The following is a 21,078-nucleotide window of genomic DNA, read 5'->3' on the forward strand; positions in this document are numbered from 1 at the left end:
TTCTGATCATGTTACACTTTAACAACAGTGGCATAGGGCACCAAAAACACCCTTTAGCTCAGAAGGCTAAAATTATCGTGTACCTGACATAAAGGGTGTTGTTTAACCCCCGGGTTATTGACTGCCAACAGTGTGAGTGCTTTCCTTTCTTTAGCCTTGTGTTGCACAGAGCAGTCAGGTGTTCAGAAGCACGCTCGGTCAAAGTGAAGACTGGTAAAGTTAACTAAGCCATGCAGAGGTAGCTCATCACCCTTTTTCAACATGAGACCAAAACCCTGTAGTGCGTCTCACAGCGGCTGTGACCTGACAGCCGTGTGCTCCCTGGGGTCCTCCTCGCCAGGGTGAAGAGCGTGTCCATGGCAACCTCCCTCAGCCCGCGCCTCGGCCGCCGCCCGCCCCGCCCACCCTGCTGCAGAAAAGCCGGCCCCCGCCGTCCATGTTCGAGGACGCCGGGAAGACCCTGCGCCGAGTCCAGCGCCACAAGAGGCTCCTGGAGGACAATCTGGAGGCCATCTTGAGGGCGAAGGACGGGGAGGCTCTGCACTGCCAGCTGGAGGCGCTGTGCTCCAACAGGTACGTCTCCGCCCAGCACCGTCCAGCACTGCGCCAGGGACCCCGCACGCCCGAGTGAGAGGGCAGCAAAGGCTTGCCTTACGACTGGCACCGCACAACCGGACCACACCAGAACGCCCATGCCACACAGTCAACTTGATTCTGCCCGTGTATCAGTCAAGCTGAGTGTTCTCCGACACGACCGGCGCAGCCTATTTTACGCTATGAAGTCTGCCGCCGTTTTAATGCCTTTTAGCACGATGAGTCGGTAACTTTACGTCTCAGGAAGCAGCGCAAGGATTCTGCTGCGCAGACACAAACTGCACCTGCTGTCGGGCCTGTATTTGCACAAAATTTATTGAAAAGTGTTATTGCTTTTTATCACGTTGGGAGGCACAAAGCTTTTTATCGCAGAAGCAATTTTGGAAAGGTTCTGGGTAACTTCCGGAGGTCGGGTCTGAGACATAGCAGCGGAAAACAGGTTTACACTTCCTGGAAATAAGGTTGGCAATCCAATCTCTTTGATTTGTACAGGTTCAATATTAGCACAAAAAAGGGCGGAATTCTGAATCTCCGACATGCCTGCTGGGTTTTTTTTACTTACCGAGACTTCTTTCCTAACTTAGTTTAAGGTCACCTACCTTTCTTGCACTGAAAGCTTTGCGAAACTAGCGGATTTGAATGAATAATCTGTGTTGAAGGACGGGTGTACAAGTGCCCATTTCTTGTTTGGAATCCATTGGAGTTCATTCCCTTCAGGTACGCTTGCTTCCACGGTCTGTTGAGAGCCAAAACAAAAGGCCCTGTTTCGTCGTTCTGACTTTGGCCCAAGTGAAGCACCCACCGACGAGTGGACCGTCTGTTACTGTTCTGAGTGCTTTGGTCTGTGGGGGGGCTTGTGTTTCAGTTTCGCTTTCATGTGATATTTGCAGCCTTCTGGCGTGGTGAAAATTCAGCGCCTCGCCCGTGACGTTTCCTCGGGAGCGTGAAAGGGTCAGGCGGGAAGGTTCGGCTGCCCGTCAGAGACGTCCTTAAACGTTACACATGTGCGGTCATCCAGGGTGTTGAAGCACCTGCTCGGTGCCGTGGAGACGAGCAGGGAGTGAACCTGCCGCTCGGACGGGCTGGTGTAATCCCGGTGTGTGGGGCGAGGGATGGTGAGGTCACCACTGCGACCCTTACGACCCAAGACTTAAAGCGTGTGACGTTAGAGGCCTGACAGACCGGGCATGTTTGGACCCGCGCAGGGGAATGGAGATGAGCTTGGGCTCCTCGGCCGTGTTGTAAGCCACGCCCTCGTCTTCTTCCTCTGCTTAGACAATAACTGGGTGAAATATTGGCTCTCAAAATTGGCTTTAATACAGGAACCTTATGCAGCTCTGATTATAAGTGCAGTATCTACATGCATACACCCAAATGCACATACGCACGTACAATAATATGTGTGTGTGTGTGTGTGCATTGTTTGTGTATATGCAGTGCCCTTCAGAACTATTCACACCATCGGTAAAGACGAGCTCAAAAGGTTGTATAAAATAAGCAATGTGGTAGTGAGCTAACTTTTATTCTAAAAAAAAAACGCGCGTGGTCCTCTGCGCGTGCGTTCGCGGTGTGACTGCAGACGGCGGCGGATGGGGCTCTCTCGCGCGGTGCAGCGGGGGGTGGGGGGGTTGGGGGGTGGAGGGGGGGGCAGAGCGGGTTTGTGGAAAATCAATATTGCGGCAGGGCTGGCCTCCTCGCGCGAGTGACAGTAATCTCCCCGTGAGCCGGCTTAAGCCCCTCCTCCGAGGCGAGCCGCGGCGGCCCTGAGGAACGCCAGGGAGCCGCTAATGAGCCGGATTAGCGGGAAGGCTGGCGGCCCTTCCCTGGCGCGGGCGCCTCCGATGGCAGCGGCGGCTCAGGGAAGAGGGCCGAGGGGGGAGAAGCCGGTCGGCCGCGTCTCCGTGGGCCCTGTCCCGTGGTTTCGTTACGTCTCGGGGAACGACAGTGCGGTAAAACCCCCGGGCCTGGTGTTTCAGGGATGCTCTGGGACCTGTTTGCAGGCCCTTTTTCTGTGTCCTGGCTGAGGACTCTTCACCGGCTCCATCTGTCTCACTCGTCTGCTCTCTGAAGATCTGGAGCCTTGTCTGGGCCCCTCTGCTCCTCCCTGCTTTCGGGGGTTCATCCTCAGCTGTGCTGCCCTGGGAAATAGTTTGGGTGCTACACAGGGGTGCCATTTTCAAAATAGGGTTGTGCTGGTCGTGGCTTCAAATTGAGGTATTTCAGTTCATTTCTAAGGTCTTTAAACCATTAAAGCAGTCTACCAACAAAAATACGAACTATTCACCTGTCTGCATCCTCCTCTGCATTAATGCAGACTGGGTTAAATGCATCCTCCTCTGCATTAATGCAGACTGGGTTAAATTCATCCTCTTCTGCATTAATGCAGACTGGGTTAAATTCATCCTCTTCTGCATTAATGCAGACTGGGTTAAATTCATCCTCTTCTGCATTAATGCAGACTGGGTTAAATGCATCCTCTTCTGCATTAATGCAGACTGGGTTAAATGCATCCTCTGCATTAATGCAGACTGGGTTAAATGCATCCTCTTCTGCATTAATGCAGACTGGGTTAAATGCATCCTCCTCTGCATTAATGCAGACTGGGTTAAATGCATCCTCTGCATTAATGCAGACTGGGTTAAATGCATCCTCTTCTGCATTAATGCAGACTGGGTTAAATGCATCCTCTTCTGCATTAATGCAGACTGGGTTAAATGCATCCTCTTCTGCATTAATGCAGACTGGGTTAAATGCATCCTCTTCTGCATTAATGCAGACTGGGTTAAATGCATCCTCCTCTGCATTAATGCAGACTGGGTTAAATGCATCCTCTGCATTAATGCAGACTGGGTTAAATGCATCCTCCTCTGCATTAATGCAGACTGGGTTAAATGCATCCTCCTCTGCATTAATGCAGACTGGGTTAAATGCATCCTCTGCATTAATGCAGACTGGGTTAAATGCACCCTCTTCTGCATTAATGCAGACTGGGTTAAATGCATCCTCCTCTGCATTAATGCAGACTGGGTTAAATGCACCCTCTTCTGCATTAATGCAGACTGGGTTAAATGCATCCTCCTCTGCATTAATGCAGACTGGGTTAAATGCATCCTCCTCTGCATTAATGCAGACTGGGTTAAATGCATCCTCCTCTGCATTAATGCAGACTGGGTTAAATGCATCCTCTTCTGCATTAATGCAGACTGGGTTAAATGCATTCTCCTCTGCATTAATGCAGACTGGGTTAAATGCACCCTCCTCTGCATTAATGCAGACTGGGTTAAATGCATCCTCTTCTGCATTAATGCAGACTGGGTTAAATGCATCCTCCTCTGCATTAATGCAGACTGGGTTAAATGCATCCTCCTCTGCATTAATGCAGACTGGGTTAAATGCATCCTCCTCTGCATTAATGCAGACTGGTCATTTTAATGCCACACTGGTGAGGATTTGATGGTGACTGCAGCACCAGTCATTAGAGAAGTGCTCAATGAGCAGTGTTATAGATAGTGATGCATAATGTTTGCGCTTTCTGATTTTGAGTGGCAAACAGCCTGCACTGCAGACTCCACATCTGCGCCCTCTCTCCTTCCTCCGGGTGCTCTGCAGAATCCCGGCTCCAGCGTGAGCGCTGCAGCCCTTTGTCTCCGCGGTGGCTGGCGCAGGACAGGTGAAGCGCTCCTTCGGCGCTCGTGTGTCGTCGCGCGTCACGTCGGATTAGCGCGCCGCGCCGCAGCGCACAGAGACGCTCCTCGTCCCCGGCGTCGCCGTTCGGCAGCGAGGCGGCGCCGGGGCTGTTCGCCACGCTCGGAGGGTCCGGTCTCCTCTCTCGGGCTCCGCTGAGATGTCAATAACCGAAATCTCCTTCTGTCCTCACGCCGTCCGTTCGGCCCGTCGCTAAGCATTAGACAAACGCCGTGGGCTTTGTTTGTTTTTTTTTTTGGGTGGGGAGGAAACCCATCTCCGTTAAGTGCTCTCGTCCAGAGAAGGAAGCGTGGAGGACAAAGGCTGAGATATAACGTCAGGTCTGATTGCGGGCTCTGATTGAGAGCTGGCCTCGGAGCAGAATCCTGACTGCGGAGGGCTCAGCCGGATGAAACAATCACTTTGATTGGCGTCTGTCCGAGGCAGCCCGTACCTGGCGACGGCCAGCTCTTCCCTGCACCCAATAAATTCAGTGTGAGGTGTCAGCTCGCAGGTGAGGACCCTGCCACATTCAATTGGAGGTTGACAGCCCCACTTTAGCCTGGCTGGGTAAATACATAGCAAGCGGTCCGCTTTAGAATCTCTGAAAGTGGATCATTCCATATCAATTAGAATTTGTAATGGAAGTTGTACCTTTTGGCGAACATATATGGCTCTGTGCAAGTGACCTCTCCACAAATTGCACCAGATATTCATACTTAATTAAAGCCGTTTTCTTCACACTTTTTGTTAACCCCCTCCCCACCCCCCCCACCCCCCCCAAAAAAAGCTAAACGGGGAGCATTTGTTGATTACAGCGTAAATAGTCATTCTTATGTAAACCCATGGTTGTCACATCAGCATTTCATAAGGCTTCACAAATTCTGATATCTGCTACTCACTGATGCAAATTAATTATGCTGTTTAGCTACTGTGAGCGATGCATTATGATTCATACACTGTAACCCTTCCAGATGCTTTGACTTGAATAAATTAGTGACGTCATTTTTTTTGTTTTTCTGACTCATTGTAGTCTAGTGCTCAGTATTTTGTGGTGGAAAATGTTAACATGCAAATTTGAGTTGTCATTACATAAATAACATAAATACATAAACATACATGAATTACATAAATAACTCCTTTAGGTTTTTTTTTTCCATTTTCATTTTATTAGCTAGATACAACTTAAACGGGTTAAGCTGTCTAATCATTCTGAAATTCTTTAATTCTCTCAATGAACTTTCCATAGGTTAATTCACATGCATATATGGGAGCATCTTATGCCAAATTGACTTGTGTATATTGAGAAAGATTGTTGGTTGTGGGTTTCCCTGGATGGGGTTTATGGACAGGGCTGAGTGTTCTATTTATAAAGCATTATATGGATGGGGTTAGCTGTCAAAAAGCCTTTTTATTGCCAGCACGCATTCCTATTTTGGTCCCATGATGAGTATCTGTTTCAGGGAGAGGTTTATATCAGGAAATGCGCAATATAACTACAAACAATATCAGGAAATGTGCTAAATCAATTTTAACATAAATTCAACTCATCTAATTTGACTTTAACTTCACCGAATAAAATCAAACTGGCCATTAGTCATGTTTTAATCCTTACTTGAGCCGAATAATTTATTTTACTGAATTTTTTAAACCAGTGAGTTTGCTCATTTTATAATTGAAGTCACAGTATACAGTTAAGTGATTTAAAGCTCTCTTTGCTCCACCTATATTATATTAGGGGTTTATGCAGCTCCACTCCCATCAGTATCAGGCTTGAGCCACGTCCAAACAAAGGCCTTCCCTGGGTGACTGACGCTGCCCGCCCGCTGGTGCCTGTGAATGTCGCGCTCTTGTCCTCGCTTCGGAGATAAGGGCGTTAGGCAAAACGCTATCAGAGACGCGTTCATCAGTCATGAGGTGTTTGTGACTCTGTACATTCAGCTGAAAGTCCTGTCTCTAGGGTGCCGAACCTGACAACCGGTGAAGCCCGGCGCCTGTGAATATTCATCAGTCCACAAGAGCCTCTCATTTTCACTTATCTGAATAACTTGGATATGTCTAGTGTCATAAAAGCCAATAATGCAGAGCCTGAATACAGTCCGGGTCCGTTCATACGAAAGAGTGACCACCTCTCGAACTCTTAACTTAAGTAGCAACTTGGAGTCTTTAGAAAGGACAGGAGGAAGCACGCAGCATGCTGTCTCCCCAGTATTTAGCCGTCTCTTACGCTGCTGTGTGCGTAGGTTTAGATTATATCCCGAGCGAAGCATCATGAGTGCTCAGAGGCAGCCCACGTACTCAGGAAGGAGCGCCTTTTACGGAGGGGAAATTGATTGGTTACTCGGATCGCATGGGTCTGCTGATCTTCACCTGTATATTTTTCTGTGGCATGGCAGTTTTTCTCAACAGGCTCCGATTTAATTTTAAGCGAAGTAAACAAAGTATTGTCCTCTTGTTCTTCCTCGGAGCTGAAAGACTTCTCCCCGTAAACAGAAGCCTAGGGGCGACATAGCTCAGGAGGTAAGAGCGGTTGTCTGGCAGTCGGAGGGTTGCCGGTTCGATCCCCCGCCCTGGGCGTGTCGAAGTGTCCCTGAGCAAGACGCCTAACCCCTAATTGCTCTGGTGAATGCGAGGCATCAGTTGTAAAGCGCTTTGGATAAAAGCGCTATATAAATGCAGTCCATTTACCATTTACCATTGCCTGAATATCTGAAAATGTCGGCCCATTGTAGAGCGGTAATGGTGAGCTGGAGCCTACCGAAGGCAGCGTCTTTCCCGCCACGCCTAATGACGGGCGGCTGGTCTGAAAGGGAGAGCGTCGAAGGCGTTCCACAGGAAGTGCTTTTGGGGCCTGCGGCGCTCAGAGGCGCCGGGCGCTTTGATGGCTGGCTTTGTTAGCCAGGACTGCGCCTGGCACATTTTCACCTCTAACAGGCACACGGGCTGGCGAGCGCTGTTTGGCTGCGACGCTGCTCCTGAGCCATGAATGCCAGGCCCGAACCCTTCCCCGTCACCCCATTCTCTCGTTCTGGCTTTTTGGTTCACTCCGGTCTCTCTCAAAACCCTTTTTAAATGTTTTTGATGCGATCGTGTTTTTGTCTCTGCTTTTTTTTCTTTACGTCATTAGGCCAGGTTGCCACTCCCACCTGCTCTTGAGCAGCAGAGAGTGGGTTTAGCTCGATGTAAACATAAACTGAACGTGTGACGCTGTCACCAGGTTCTCCCATCATTCTTTGGGTTGCAGAATGCATGCATTCCTGATTCACTGAAGGAGATATCGGCCTTTCCTGCTGCTTCGTATCAGTCCTGTTCTGAAACGGCTTTTGAAGTCTACTTTCCAGCAATGCTGGTATACAAGGATCAGTGAAAACCATACAGTGCCAGAAGTATGAAGACACCGAATGGTTTTAATAATTTAATAATTTTTAATTTGAATTTTACCAAATTTGTGAAGATAAGAGAGGGGTAGTACCGTACATTGCTGAAGCATCCTGCATTTTCAGGATTTAATTATACACGTCCATAGGAAGATCCAAATGTAAAAATGTACATTTAAAAATGTGTCATTTTTAAATTCCATAAATTCAGGGTATACATCTGGGCTTGTGTTCTAAAGAAAGCTTGAACTTTCATTTGAGCTTTAGTTTCTCCGCTTGGTTTGCTTGGTGAACGGTCCCTAAGGCTTTTGGGAGGAATTCCGCATGCTGGGTACGGTGCAGTTCCCTTGCTTTTGTTTTCATAAGAACCCTGGGGAAAGGTGTGAGGTTTGCATTCCCATCTTCCTCAACACTTCATTTAAAATAAAAATGTCCCACACGTTTGTTTGGCCCTGTTTGCCTCAGTCGTGTTTGGTTCATGACTGATTTCCATACGTGCGCACGTGAGTTGGAGTGTGTGGTGAAGTGCGGTGTGCTTCTTGGTGGAGAAATGGTGGTTGAAAAGCTCCATACTTATCTGCTGGCTAGTTAGAGTGGTTGGTAAGTGCAGGTTCCCGCCTGTTTCCTGAAAGTGGGCCTGCCTGTTCTCTGTATTGGGACCTCTCCAGGCCCCTTAAGGTGTGCTGCCTGCCCTCCGCAGATAAAGCTCAGCCTCAAACGGTGGCCAGAAGGGTACAACACCGTTGGCCCACTCCGTAGGGGGAGAAACAGTCATATTCAGAGATGTTTTTGTTCTTCCAGAACAAAAAACTAGAGAGGGTTAGTCTTGTGGGTGCGTGTGTGTTTATTTCATTCAGATCTTAGAAATTGCTTTAGAAATTTCTTCATGAAGCACTCTGTTGCACTTCCTTTGCTGAGGGCATCATAAAAAGTCAAATTTGACTGAGTGATTGCTTGATTGCAAGCAGCGCTGCTGTTTAGGCGACAGTTGAAATTGTATCCCTCTTGTAACACAAGCTCCTCACAGAACCATTAGCTTAGGCGAGCTGAGCGCAGTTTAGAACTGTCTTGTGAACGCGCAATACCCAGCGTAATTTTCTCTGAGCGAAGAGCGACGCTCTGTGAGTTCCGTAGACTCCCAGAACAGAACAGAACTGAGTTAAAGTCTTAAAGTTGTTCCTGAAGGCCATCTTTAAATTCTGTGTACCTTTGTTTATGAATGCATAATGGTGATGCCGGCATTGGTTGTGTTACAGCACAAAACATTTCCTGTGTTTGATGATGACACTCTCATACAAAAACCGTTTCTCCAGAGTATTTTCCCTCAGGCAGAGTGTAGAAAGACAGGCAGCTGGGATTTGGAAGTAACGCATGGATGAAACACATTTTTTCACCAGTCCCTGAGTAAAATGACAAATTAATGCTTGCATCTTGGATTAATGTACAGACAAAGCTACATTTGAAATGCGTGATTTTTGAAACTCTCTGCGACCTGTTAGGTTAGCGATTGTACCATGGATCTGCGAATGATATGGTTATTTTTATTTGCACACGCTGTGCTTTACCGAAGAAACCTTTTTTCCAAAATGTAAGTACGCTGATTCAAACAAGCCGGTATTGACTTAGATTGTAAGTGTGTACAGTTGCAAAACCATTACAGGGGACATCTGGTTGAAATGGAGAAGCTGCTGTTATTTATGGTGTTTCGGTGCCAGAATGTGAGCCATTTTGTCCGTAGTCTCGCTTGGAATGAGGTTGTGGGGATAATTCTCCTTCATTTATCACAAAGCAGAGCAGTCAGCCAAATCAGTTGACCAAGCCCAGATCCATAATGAATATCCTCGGGGGGAAAAGGCTGAGGTTTGCAGTACGAACCCATTTTGCATTTGGAAGGAGAATTGGATTAGATGCGTTTGCCAAGGGTCCACTGTGCTGTCAGAAGGGACGTTCTGATATAGGGCCCTGCAGTGCACCCTGGGAAAGCACCCACAAGGCAGGATGGTGCTCTGTAGCTGGGGCAGCCACAGTAATGTACCTCAGGAGTATTTTGGGGTGGAAGGACTACTGCCAATCTGGTTTTAAACATACTGAGACACTGAGCTTCAGTCAGTCCCATTACTGAATACAGTCACACAATCGCTATATCTGTCTATAGCACCAGATTGGTATGAACTGATTGGGTATGAACCAGTACCAGTAGCCCCTCTTTTCCATGGAGGAAGCAATGCATTCTGTTACTGTAGTGGCAAAGCAAATTCAGTACTGATGGAAAATAGCATAATACTTTGTAATATGTTTGCATTCTAAGGTCATATGGTAAATGGACTGCATTTATATAGCGCTTTTATCCAAAGCGCTTTACAATTGATGCCTCTCATTCGCCAGAGCAGTTAGAGGTTAGGGGTTAGGGGTTAGGTGTCTTGCTCAAGGACACTTCGACATGCCTAGGGCGGGGTTTGAACCGGCAACCCTCCGACTGCCAGACAATCGGTCTTACCTCCTGAGCTGTGTCGCCCCTCATGCTGATGGCATTGAAAACTCCTAACCTTCTCCTCGTGATACAGACCCGGTTGCCGTTTCCATGACGGTTCCTGTTTATTAGGTCCCCTGGAGAGAGTGGGGCTCTGCCGGTTTAGATACTCCCAACAGCATAGCCAAAGTCAGCAGAACCAGTCCCACAATGTAATACTCAGAGCCTGGACTCCCATAGCTGTAGCGGTCGCAGTGACGCTTGTGGCAGTGCCACTGTATCACGGGTCATTTAACGGCGGCTGCGTCTCAGGCTTTGCGGGAACGTGGGCTCAGCTCGCAGCCGAGGCGCTATCCAGGGAACCCGCCCCACATCAGCCCCGTACCCGCCTCCGCGCGCCACGCCGCGCCGCTGCTCTGCGGGCCCGTCCTCTCCCGACCGCCGCCCGCGAGCCGGACCCGTTGCTCTAAGATGGCGCCCGCGGTTCGGAGGCTCGGGACGAGCGGGCGCAGAGACACGCAGTCTGACTGATGCAGTTTCCCTCTTCCCTTTAATCGCTCTGATCTTCTCCTCTGCGGAAAGGTTAGGGGCTGAGGATGCCAGATGCTGCTTGTTTTTCAGGCTCGGGTGGGGGGGGGGGGCGGGACGAGAGGGGAACTGTGGGAAACGGTTTACGGTGCGCTTTACGATCCGGAGGCTTGATAGATTCATTCATTTTGGTCGGTGACACGGCACAATGCGACTGGAGCACAGTTTCATACGCGGCGTCCTCCGCGCTGAAAGATTAATGAAGCCGTGTGCACTCATAAAGGTTCTCAGCCTTTCCCTTGATGCGTTAGTATTTTTTTATTTTTTACTTCATGCCCCCCCCCCCCCCTTTTTTTAACGATGATACGCTCTGTTGCTGTTCTAGGCAAAAGTAACATTTTATTAGATTTTCTTAACCGTAGATTTTATCCTGTGGCGTCTGAAAGGAGGGAAATTAAGCTGATAATTACCCATTTCGGTGCTGAATCTGACCTAATGTCAGGCTTTCGGAAGCTTTGAGCTCGAGTGTATCCGCGGTGGTTATCGCCGAGCATCGTGTCTTCCGTGCTCAAACAGCTGTAAAGGCAGGGTGCATTCTGTGCCCAAGTGCTTTCTAATTGATTCAAATAATCACTGTCGTTTGGGCTTGTGCACGCACTGTAAACACGGGGGTGTACGTGGCTCCCCGTGTGAGGAACTGAAAAAGTAAAGGCTCTACTTTGGAGCCGCGAGGCCTCGTTCTCTTTGTCCTTTTCTCAAAGCGGACCTCTTCACTCGGTGTCTCTGCATTTCTTGCGTTGTCATTTTGTCCTCTTCATACTGCATTACTTTTCATCAGTAACCTTGGCTCTTTTATCTCTTTATCATTGCCTCCTGCAAACCCATGTGATTTTCTTAAAACCTTGTACGCACTTCTTATAATTATTTTTTGCAAGCTTTATCCATTCCCTTGTTTCTGAGCAGACTTGATTGTATGTGATTTATTATTCTGTATTAACATTTATTATTGGTATTAGCAGTGCATATTATATACTCTTTATTATAGTAGAACTTTCATTCTCCCCTTTTTACTTTGTCATTTTAATTGTAGACTTTTCTTGTATAAGATTGTGAGTTAATGGTATTGTTATTATTTCTTGTTTGTCAGTATTGTCTTGGTTTTGAATATCTGAACTGGCATGTATACTGTAATTTTTCTGATATTTTTTACATTTGTTTTTTTTTCTGTGCAAGGTGTATGTTGTTACTGCTCTGCAAATAACATTTGTTTAGTGAATATTTTGCTCTTGCGGCTGTGCTGTTGCACACTCAGGCAGTGTATTTTTGAAGGTGTTAAATGCAGCTGTGCAGGACTCATTATTAATGGCTTTGCTGGCACACTCCGCTCCGGTGTAATGGGTTTTTTCAGCTCTCTGTGGTATATCAGTCCTTTCCAGAATTGTGGGTTTTGCATATCTGACGGTTTTCCCCGTACGTGTGAAAGTAAACGCCGTTTGTGTGGGGCTGAAATGCATCGGTGTGAGTGCAGGGTGAAGAGCAGGACGGCCTAATCTGCGCACGCAGGCGGGCCGGCGTGAATGCGGCGGGCCGTTAATTAGCCAGCGCGCGCCGCGATGCGGGCGAGGCGAGGCGCGGAGGCGGGCGGCTGCGAGCCCAGAGATTGCAGCCGGCGCGGTCGGAGTGATGGATGCGGCGGCATTGTCTCCGGCGGAACGGCGGGCCGCACAAACAGGAGGGAGAAAGCCCATTGTCAGGACGCGTGTCGCCGGTGTAGGGGTTTCCGCGGAGAGATCAGCCGATGATATTGTAAATGTCGCTGTCGCTCAGAGACACGGCTCTACAAAAGGTTGTGGGCTGGGCTTTGTGTGAATTGTCATATCGGGACATGGGCTGTGGTGAATTGCTTTCCTGCTTTAGCGATTGGGCTAACGCGGGCAGCGGTTACCCTGGGGGTTCGGGCACCCTCTCGCTCCTGCTGTCTCTCGGACACGGGAGCAGCGCTGCTGCTCTTCTGCGTTTCATGTTCTTCCGGATGGAAGGCTGCTCTTCCTTTGTTTTGGTCTGTTTTACATTCCCCTCGGTGGTCTGTTGGCCGGTTCAGTGTCCTGTTTCCAGACTAACTTCATTGCAGAAAAAATAAAAATAAAGTTTTTGTTGCCCCCCGCCCCCCCCCCCCCCCCCCCCCCCCCCCCCCCACCTCCCGAATTGGAACCAGATGGCTACGTGCAGCGCTCCTCATGATTCAGATTACAGATGTATTATTTAGGGAATGGTACTGTTGAATATTCAGCAGTCTCTGGAGTCTCAGGAGTCTTCACTATTTATCAGGAACCCTATATTTTGGTTTTCATTTTATAGCAAATAAATGAAAAGAACGGAAGTTCCAAGTGTACCACGATGTCACAGCTGTGGTCCTGAATATCGTGTTCTCTTAACTGGAGAATCTTAGGTTCCGTCCATAGAACAGGCAATTTCTTCTGATTCTAGATAAGGGTGCCTGCTTCCCATCAAATGCTGTATTTAAAAATAATGTAAATGTGTGCATGTGTGTGTATGTGTATGTGTGCATGCACGTGTGTGTGTGTGTGTATGTGTATGTGTGCATGCACGTGTGTATGTGTGTGTGCATGCACGTGTGTGTGTGCGTGTGTGTGTGTTTTCTGAGTGAATAATTTACAGTGTTGTGGAGGCCACAGCGTGGGTGAGTCCAGCAATCAGCACTGTTACCGCTATCCCTTAAGCACTGTGCTGGACCTGAATTGTAATTCAGCTGTGTGAAAGCAAAATAAACCATTGTCTTAAGTACTTCTGCAGGAGTCAAATTCCTTCAGATTGGCACAAAATTAAGAAATGTATTTTCACGAAGATCCAAAACGAAATTCTTTCTTATTATGGTACGTTTCGGTTAGTAAAATGTTTTGTTGAAAATGCTCAGGAATATGAAGAATAGTTTCACATTTTCCATTAAAATGTTAAAACTTAGTTAAATCTTGAGGTAACCATTCTCAACTGAAGTTAAAAATATATAGAACAGACGCTGATGCACAGCACAATAACTAATCCATGAAAAAAGATTGGTCAACTGAATTTCTCAGTTAAAAGTAAGATTTTTGAAATGTACTGCAACAAAAACATGCAGAATATTTGACCCAGGCTTGTGGCTAAGAAGGTACAAGTCTATACGGAAAATATGGATATAATAACTAAAATAAGAATTCATGATTATTTCTTGTTTTACTGTAAAGGGGCTTTAGGGTATAAAAGTATGCTGGGTTTTTCAGCATGTACTTGAGTAATGGTACCAGTACAGTAAACGTTAATCCAACATTACATACAGTGAAGCACATTGGCAGATTAGTGCTATCTTGAAAGCGGTATCTTGGAAGCAACCTCTCACGTACCACCTGTCTAGAGAAACATAATAATATGTATGTTTGATAATAACCATCAAACACGCGACAAAAACCATCACACACACAATCTCTCCATCTCTGTCTCTCACAGCAAAATAGGAAATTGAGTTACTTCACCTCATAGACTTGACTTGAACATAGCTGGTGACTAATGCTGTTTGTGGTACATTGTGCCCTGTCGAAATGATGAAGCAATGATTCACATTTTTCATATTCAGGAAATAAAGGTTCTCATGGAATATTTTTACTACATGTGTACAGATGGTTGTCTTCGCATGGGCGGCTGGCTGCCCACGAGTCTTGCCGCTCCTGTTGGAGCTCAGCTTTTATTTCCTGTGAAAGAGCGGCAGCGCTGCATTGTTCGTCCGCACGTTTACGCTCAAATTCTGCTGCACCGTGAGATTTGCTCTCTAAGCAGCTTTGCCTGAGTAAGGTTTGGACGTGGACCAACTGTCAACTGGTCGGGCCATTTCAGTTGTTTTAATATGGCCCACTTTAGTTGCTAATTGTGGTGTTATAAAATATGCATTACTCGGTATTGCTTGGGTAGAAATGCCCAACTGATTCAACCTAATGAGAGCCAACAATATCCTCATTCCATTTCCTGTCTTTCTGTTTATCCCCACTGTATGAGCACTTTCAGCTTCTGAATAATACAGCTGTGAATGGAACTGACGCTACCCCATACAATAGTTGGCCCCTAAATAGCCGCATAAAAGATGAATAGGTATGCTCATGAGGACAAGCGATGTGACTGCCTGGTTTGCGTCATTTTGGCAGGTGCGGCGGGTTATGCAGAGTTTAATATCTGAAGGTGGTTCAGTGCCTGTCTTTTCTGGTTTTCAGGGGCGCCAAAGAGGCGGTGAGGATAAAGAAGACCGTGGACGCCTGGATCAGCACTCTTTCAAAGGAGATCCAGGTGAGCTGGGCTCCCGCTGGCGAGCCCTGCTCTCCCCGTGATATCTTTCTCATAGCGGACAGAGCTGTGAGGCCGTTGCTTCAGCCTTGGGCTTGTAACCAGATGCGTGCAAGTTCCATTCCCAGTTGGGAAGGGCCTCTGAGTTTATTTCATTTTTAATAATTGCTGAGGCGAAGTCTCTTGTGTTAAGAATGTAGTGACAGTTCCGAAGCAACGATTGAAACCCTCGACCGTTTGGTAGACGTCTGCGTGTAACGAGAAAATTGCGCGTGAGGTCCGGAGTTCCCCGAGGTCCCCAAGCGGAGCCTGTATGGAGCGAGCGTTTGGAGAGGAGCCCTGTCGGCGGCTGCACATGAGCTCCCCGCTCCTCAGCTGGTTCTGCGGAGGCCTTGGAACGGTGGAGCGCTGTTCCTCGCCCTGGAAACAGCCTGGGGGGGGGGGGGGGGCAGCCTTTCTGGCCCCCGTGCCATCACTCCACCCCCCCCAAAGACGGGGAGCGCTGCCAGGCCGTTCCGCCTGGGTTCTCTGCCCTGTTGGCAGGGGAGCCTCGGCTCAGGCGCGCCACTGGGGAACGAGCCCGGCCTTCGGAAGACCGCTGCAGAGAGAGAGAGAGAGAGAGAGAGAGAGAGGGGGGGAGAGAGAGAGAGGGAGAGGAAGGGATGGAGAGAGAGAGAGCGAAAGGGAGGGAGAGAGAGAGAGAGAGAAAGGGAGGGAGAGAGAGAGAGAGGTTGGTGATGGTGGCCCACTTGTTTGCTTGCAGCCCTTGAGCACTTTCAGTGATTGCAGAAGGAGAAGTTAGCCCGAGGGAAGGAAAGAATAAGGAGGACTGGAGGAGCAAAAACAAATGGGCTAAGATGAATGGTTGGCCAATCAAGGAGCGAAACGCGGTCAAGTAATCTGCTGGCAGCATTCCTTTGCCGAGGACGGACCCACGCAGGCCGTGAGGTCAGGGCTGAGAAGCAGCTCAGCGTTAGCACTGCGTCACCGGCAACTGAGAGCCAGTACCACACATCATCTGTAGGTGCCGATTGTGTTTTTGAGAATGCTGTTTCTTCGCAGTCTTTCACCGAGTTTGTTTCTCATTTAAAAGCTATTATGGTCTCGGTTGAATGAGTGTCCTTTGCCGTGTCGATTCCCCGAGGCTGAATTCCAAGCGTTTCTGAGAAGTGGCCGCTTTCCTCCCTCAGGCTGAAATGGGGAGAGAGGACTCTGTGGCTCAAACAGCCGAGAGGGACAAAGGGAGCCGTGGAGGTTCGCCGCTGAAGGGCGGGGGGGCCAAGGACCTGGGCCCGCTGAAAGAGGGGACAGGCGCGGCCGGGAGCAGGGCCAGACCTGCAGGAAGAAAGCCCTTTCAGAGAGGGGCCCAAGGACACGCCCCTGAGGCACAGCACAAACACCTCGCCCCCTCTCTGAAGACCAGAGGTCCCCACCAGCCAGTGAGTCACCCCCCCCCCCCCCCAGCGCACACGTGTTGGCTGTGCTCACTGCCTTATCCCTCACACCACCAAACACCCCACCGCCCACCACTATGATAAAATCCCTCTCTTGGAAAAGTGCTCTTTTTCCAGTTTCTGTAGTATCCCCCAAGTTATCATTACTGATAATAGCAAAACGTGTCATTTTATCATATACCACTCAAACATCTCTATTTTCCCTTTTCAAATGACAGTAGGAATACAACGAGGCTTGTTTGTGTGTCCACAGTTCTTAAATACAATCTGACTGAATTTTCCCTGGTCCTCAGGGTCTTTAGATGTTCCCGTTTTTGGCAGCTGTATCAGACATTTGACCACCGGTACCAGCAACAAAATCCAGCCCTCGCAGCTTTTACTCCTGTTTTAACTGGTTATGTAATAACAGCTTTCCTGTAAATCATGTTTATGTGCTGTTGTGTTATTTTCATAGGCAGCAAGGCATCAGGAGGACTCAGCACCAGTCCTAGAAGGCCGCAGTCCACCTAACAAGTTTTTGGCAGTCAGTCAGTTTATGTCAGGATTGCACCATGTGCATTATTATTAATAAAGAACATCATGTCTTAAAATGTGTTAGTGCATCCCCTATCAGTTTTAATTGAGTATACATGATAGAACGTTTAATTAGAACTCATTATGTATAAAAAAAATATAAAATTAGAAAAATTTAATTCAGATAGTGTTAGTTGGACATATCTAGCAAGTGACTGTTACAAAGGATATTTGTAGATGCTTGATATGTCAAATCAGTCATGCTGCTTTATTTATAAAATCCCTGCTGTGGTTCTGTGTGTTAATGCTTGATTTAAATTCATTGGAGGTGACAGACAGTGTCTCCATCTTCATGTGTACCATCTTCCCCCGCTTATCTGTCGATCTGAGTGCAAACATAGTGTTTGAAGGCTTTGGCTGCGGCCCCCCCGACAGACAAGCTCTGTGATGGAGCCGCACGTTGGCTCCCACATCCATTTACCATAAAGAAGGCGAGCTCGCCGGTCCAGACCGAACGCAGCCCTGCTTATCGCTAACCGCCACACGTCTCTGATGTTTTCCGCCGTCCATCGAGTCACCCTGGATCCCCGAGAAACGCGCGGAGCCTAGCAACCGGCCTTCTGCCGTTGCTATGCGCACGGCCTGCCGCTGTGGCTCTGACAGGGTCTGGACCGCGCCCTCGACGCGGAGCGGGGACTGAAGCGCGTGCGAGAGCACGCGGCACGCAGCCGCCCGAGCCAGGCTTTCGTCTCCGTACCCAGAATACTTTAACTGGGAGGCGTTCGCGTTTTCCGAATGTTGTTTGTTTAGTGGAATTGTTTTTCTTTTGAATGCGTGCTTCACATCACAAGCCTGCTGATTGGGTGAAAGCACTTTAAAATGCAAGTGAAAATGCATGCGCCTGGGCTTAGCAATTCGCTTTTTTTTTTTTTGCTAGTTCTCAAGTATTCCGCAGGAATTTAAACTGCACACGTGATATTTCACATTTCGTGAGATCCTTCAGTTTTGTCAGCTGGATAGGCAGAAGTGGGGGAACTGAAAAATGACCAAAATTCTTTGCACTCACTTTGACCCCGGTGAAAGCTCAACCAAACTATTTTATCATTTGTTCAGATGTCACAAATTAGATGGGAGTTGAGTCAGTTTGTATTGACATACAATGCATACGATATATATCCTATTGCCAAGATAATGCCATCTCCTTTTGTCCCCGTGTTTCCCTGTATTGTAAGATACATGGCATCGATACCTTAGCAAGCAGGGCTAACCTCTTTATAATCATACATTTTAATCGTATCCCAGATTCCACCTTTTGTAAGGCTGCATGGTTCTCATTACAGAGGCTATTTGGAGCGTCCAAGTCTGAAAAGGAGGACGAGGAGTATTTGATGAAGGTCTACGGGAAGGCGCTGTACGACGGCCATCGGAGAACGCTGAAGAAGGCCCCCTACCTCCGCTTCAGCTCCCCCTCCCCAAAATCCAAACCCCAGCGGCCGAGGGTGGTGGAGAGCGTCAGAGGTGAGTGAGCCGTCGTAGGGGCGAGCGGCAGTACGCCCTGCTGGCCTCTCCGCCGTCTCTGAGCCCGTCTGGTGGGGCGGCGGTGAGACGAGCGTGAGCGTGCACACTCGCTGTCTGGTGGGGCGGCGGTGAGACGAGCGTGAGCGTGCACGCTCGCTGTCTGGCGGGGCGGCGGTGAGATGAGCGTGCACGCTCGCTGTCTGGTGGGGCGGTGGTGAGATGAGCGTGCACGCTCGCTGTCTGGTGGGGCGGCGGTGAGACGAGCGTGAGCGTGCACGCTCGCTGCCTGGTGGGGCGATGGTGAGATGAGCGTGCACGCTCGCTGTCTGGTGGGGCGGTGGTGAGATGAGCGTGCACGCTCGCTGTCTGGTGGGGCGGCGGTGAGACGAGCGTGAGCGTGCACGCTCGCTGCCTGGTGGGGCGGCGGTGAGACGAGCGTGAGCGTGCACGCTCGCTGTCTGGTGGGGCGGTGGTGAGATGAGCGTGCACGCTCGCTGTCTGGTGGGGCGGCGGTGAGACGAGCGTGAGCGTGCACGCTCGCTGCCTGGTGGGGCGGCGGTGAGACGAGCGTGAGCGTGCACGCTCGCTGTCTGGTGGGGCGGCGGTGAGACGAGCGTGAGCGTGCACGCTCGCTGTCTGGTGGGGCGGCGGTGAGACGAGCGTGAGCGTGCACGCTCGCTGTCTGGTGGGGCGGCGGTGAGACGAGCGTGAGCGTGAGCGTGAGCTGTCTGGTGGGGCAGTGGTGAGACGAGCGTGAGCGTGAGCGTGAGCTGTCTGGTGGGGTGGTGGTGAGACGAGCGTGCACGGTCGCTGTCTGGTGGGGTGGCGGTGAGACGAGCGTGAGCGCTCGCTGTCTGGTGGGGTGGCGGTGAGACGAGCGTGAGCGTGAGCGCTCGCTGTCTGGTGGGGTGGCGGTGAGACGAGCGTGAGCGTGAGCGCTCGCTGTCTGGTGGGGCAGCGGTGAGACGAGCGTGAGCGTGCACGCTCGCTGTCTGGTGGGGCGGCGGTGAGACGAGCGTGAGCGTATACGCTCGCTGCCTGGTGGGGCGGTGGTGAGACGAGCGTGTACGCTCGCTGTCTGGTGGGACGGCGGTGGTGTCCTCGAGCCGTGATTAACTGCCGTCCTGCGCTTGGCGCGGTAAATCCAGGCGAATTAAAACCCTGCGTTTCGCTGTGAAAAACAACCTGAGGGACGCTTCTGGTCTTTTTTTACTGCCGTTTCAATTCTCCTGAAACGCTATTTGCATATTTGGCCGCGGCTTTTCTGCATATATTGTTCTTGGCCTACCTTGAGCTCTCTCTCCATAACCAACAGGAGTGTGTTTGGAGGATGCTTGTTACCCCCTTGTGTCAGCTGCGGCCTTATTTATGTTAACGTCTCTGCGTGCGTTCTCACGGTGGAGACACTGTAAACTGGGGGAGGATTAATTAGGGCCGCTGACAGTGAGCAGCGGCTGTTTGGATCGCGGATCGCGCCGTTTGGGTTCGGGCGGGCGCTCCTGCTCGTTATAGCAGTGTCGTTTTAACCTGACGTCCCGCCCCTCTGGGAGCTCCTCAGCGAGCGCTGGCCGCTCCGTCCCGCGCCTGCGTTCACCTGGCTCTGCGCTCAAATGCCTGGCGCGGCGTTCCCCAGACGTTTCCACGGCGTTCCCGAGCCGTTTCCACGGCGTTCCCGAGCCGTTTCCATGGCGTTCCCCAGCCGTTTCCACGGCGTTCCCCAGCCGTTTCTGCGGCGTTCCCCAGCCGTTTCCACGACGTTCCCCAGCCGTTTCCACGGCGTTCCCCAGCCGTTTCCACGGCGTTCCCGAGCCGTTTCCACGGCGTTCCCGAGCCGTTTCCATGGCGTTCCCCAGCCGTTTCCACGGTGTTCCCCAGCCGTTTCTGCGGCGTTCCCCAGCCGTTTCCACGACGTTCCCCAGCCGTTTCCACGGCGTTCCCCAGCCGTTTCCACGGCGTTCCCCAGCCGTTTCCACGGCGTTCCCCAGACGTGCCCTGTCCAGTCACACGCTCCTTCTCTCACATCCTGAATGTAAACCTAATCTGGCGGAGAAAGACCAGCACAACATTCATACCCTGACATTAACCCAGCTAATGTCTCCCCACCTACTGGCCTGCATGCAAATACCATTGATTTATCAGTTTTAATATTCTGAAGTCGTTTTGTAGTTTGAGCAGCCTGAACCTTTACTAACCCAAGTGTTTTCAACTGTCTGTGCTGCTGAAGTTCCACTCAGCAATTATGGAGCTCTTTAGTTTCATAGCAGAATTTGCTTTACTTTAATTTGGTCCTTTTAAATGGGAACATATATTTCTTGTTCAGTTCTGCAGTCGATAGTGCGGCTGACTCACAATCCATATATGAATCCCCCTGCACGGCTGGGGGTTCGATACCCTGCCTGAGCTGTGATCCTGAGGTGTGATCTCTTCTTCATCTCCCACCTTCTGAATGTGAATGGAGGACTATTCACTCTCCTTTAAAAAAAGAAAGAAAAACGAGTTTATTGCACATACAGTATATTGAGAGGAGTTGAAACGACAAACAGTAAAACAAAATATGCTTTATTGCTCTGTCCACAAAAAATCAACTGCATCTGATTGCTTATGCGTTTAT

At 49.6% G+C, this 21,078-nt stretch overlaps 1 protein-coding gene across 2 annotated transcripts in view; it reads left to right on the forward strand.

Annotated features, from left to right (window-relative positions):
* Window positions 1-21,078, forward strand: part of kiaa0586 (KIAA0586 ortholog) — a 206,722-nt gene that overhangs the window by 97,215 nt on the left and 88,429 nt on the right. Inside the window, exons 13-17 of one of the 2 annotated variants that reach the window (XM_035416304.1) lie at window positions 341-573; window positions 14,913-14,985; window positions 16,173-16,421; window positions 16,891-16,959; window positions 18,290-18,467. In XM_035416304.1, the coding sequence (XP_035272195.1) occupies window positions 341-573; window positions 14,913-14,985; window positions 16,173-16,421; window positions 16,891-16,959; window positions 18,290-18,467 (802 nt within the window). The remainder of the gene's footprint in view (window positions 1-340; window positions 574-14,912; window positions 14,986-16,172; window positions 16,422-16,890; window positions 16,960-18,289; window positions 18,468-21,078) is intronic. The other variant, XM_035416312.1, reaches the window with a different exon arrangement.

The sequence above is a fragment of the Anguilla anguilla genome, chromosome 1 (assembly GCF_013347855.1).
Source record: "Anguilla anguilla isolate fAngAng1 chromosome 1, fAngAng1.pri, whole genome shotgun sequence".
Lineage (NCBI taxonomy): Eukaryota > Metazoa > Chordata > Actinopteri > Anguilliformes > Anguillidae > Anguilla > Anguilla anguilla.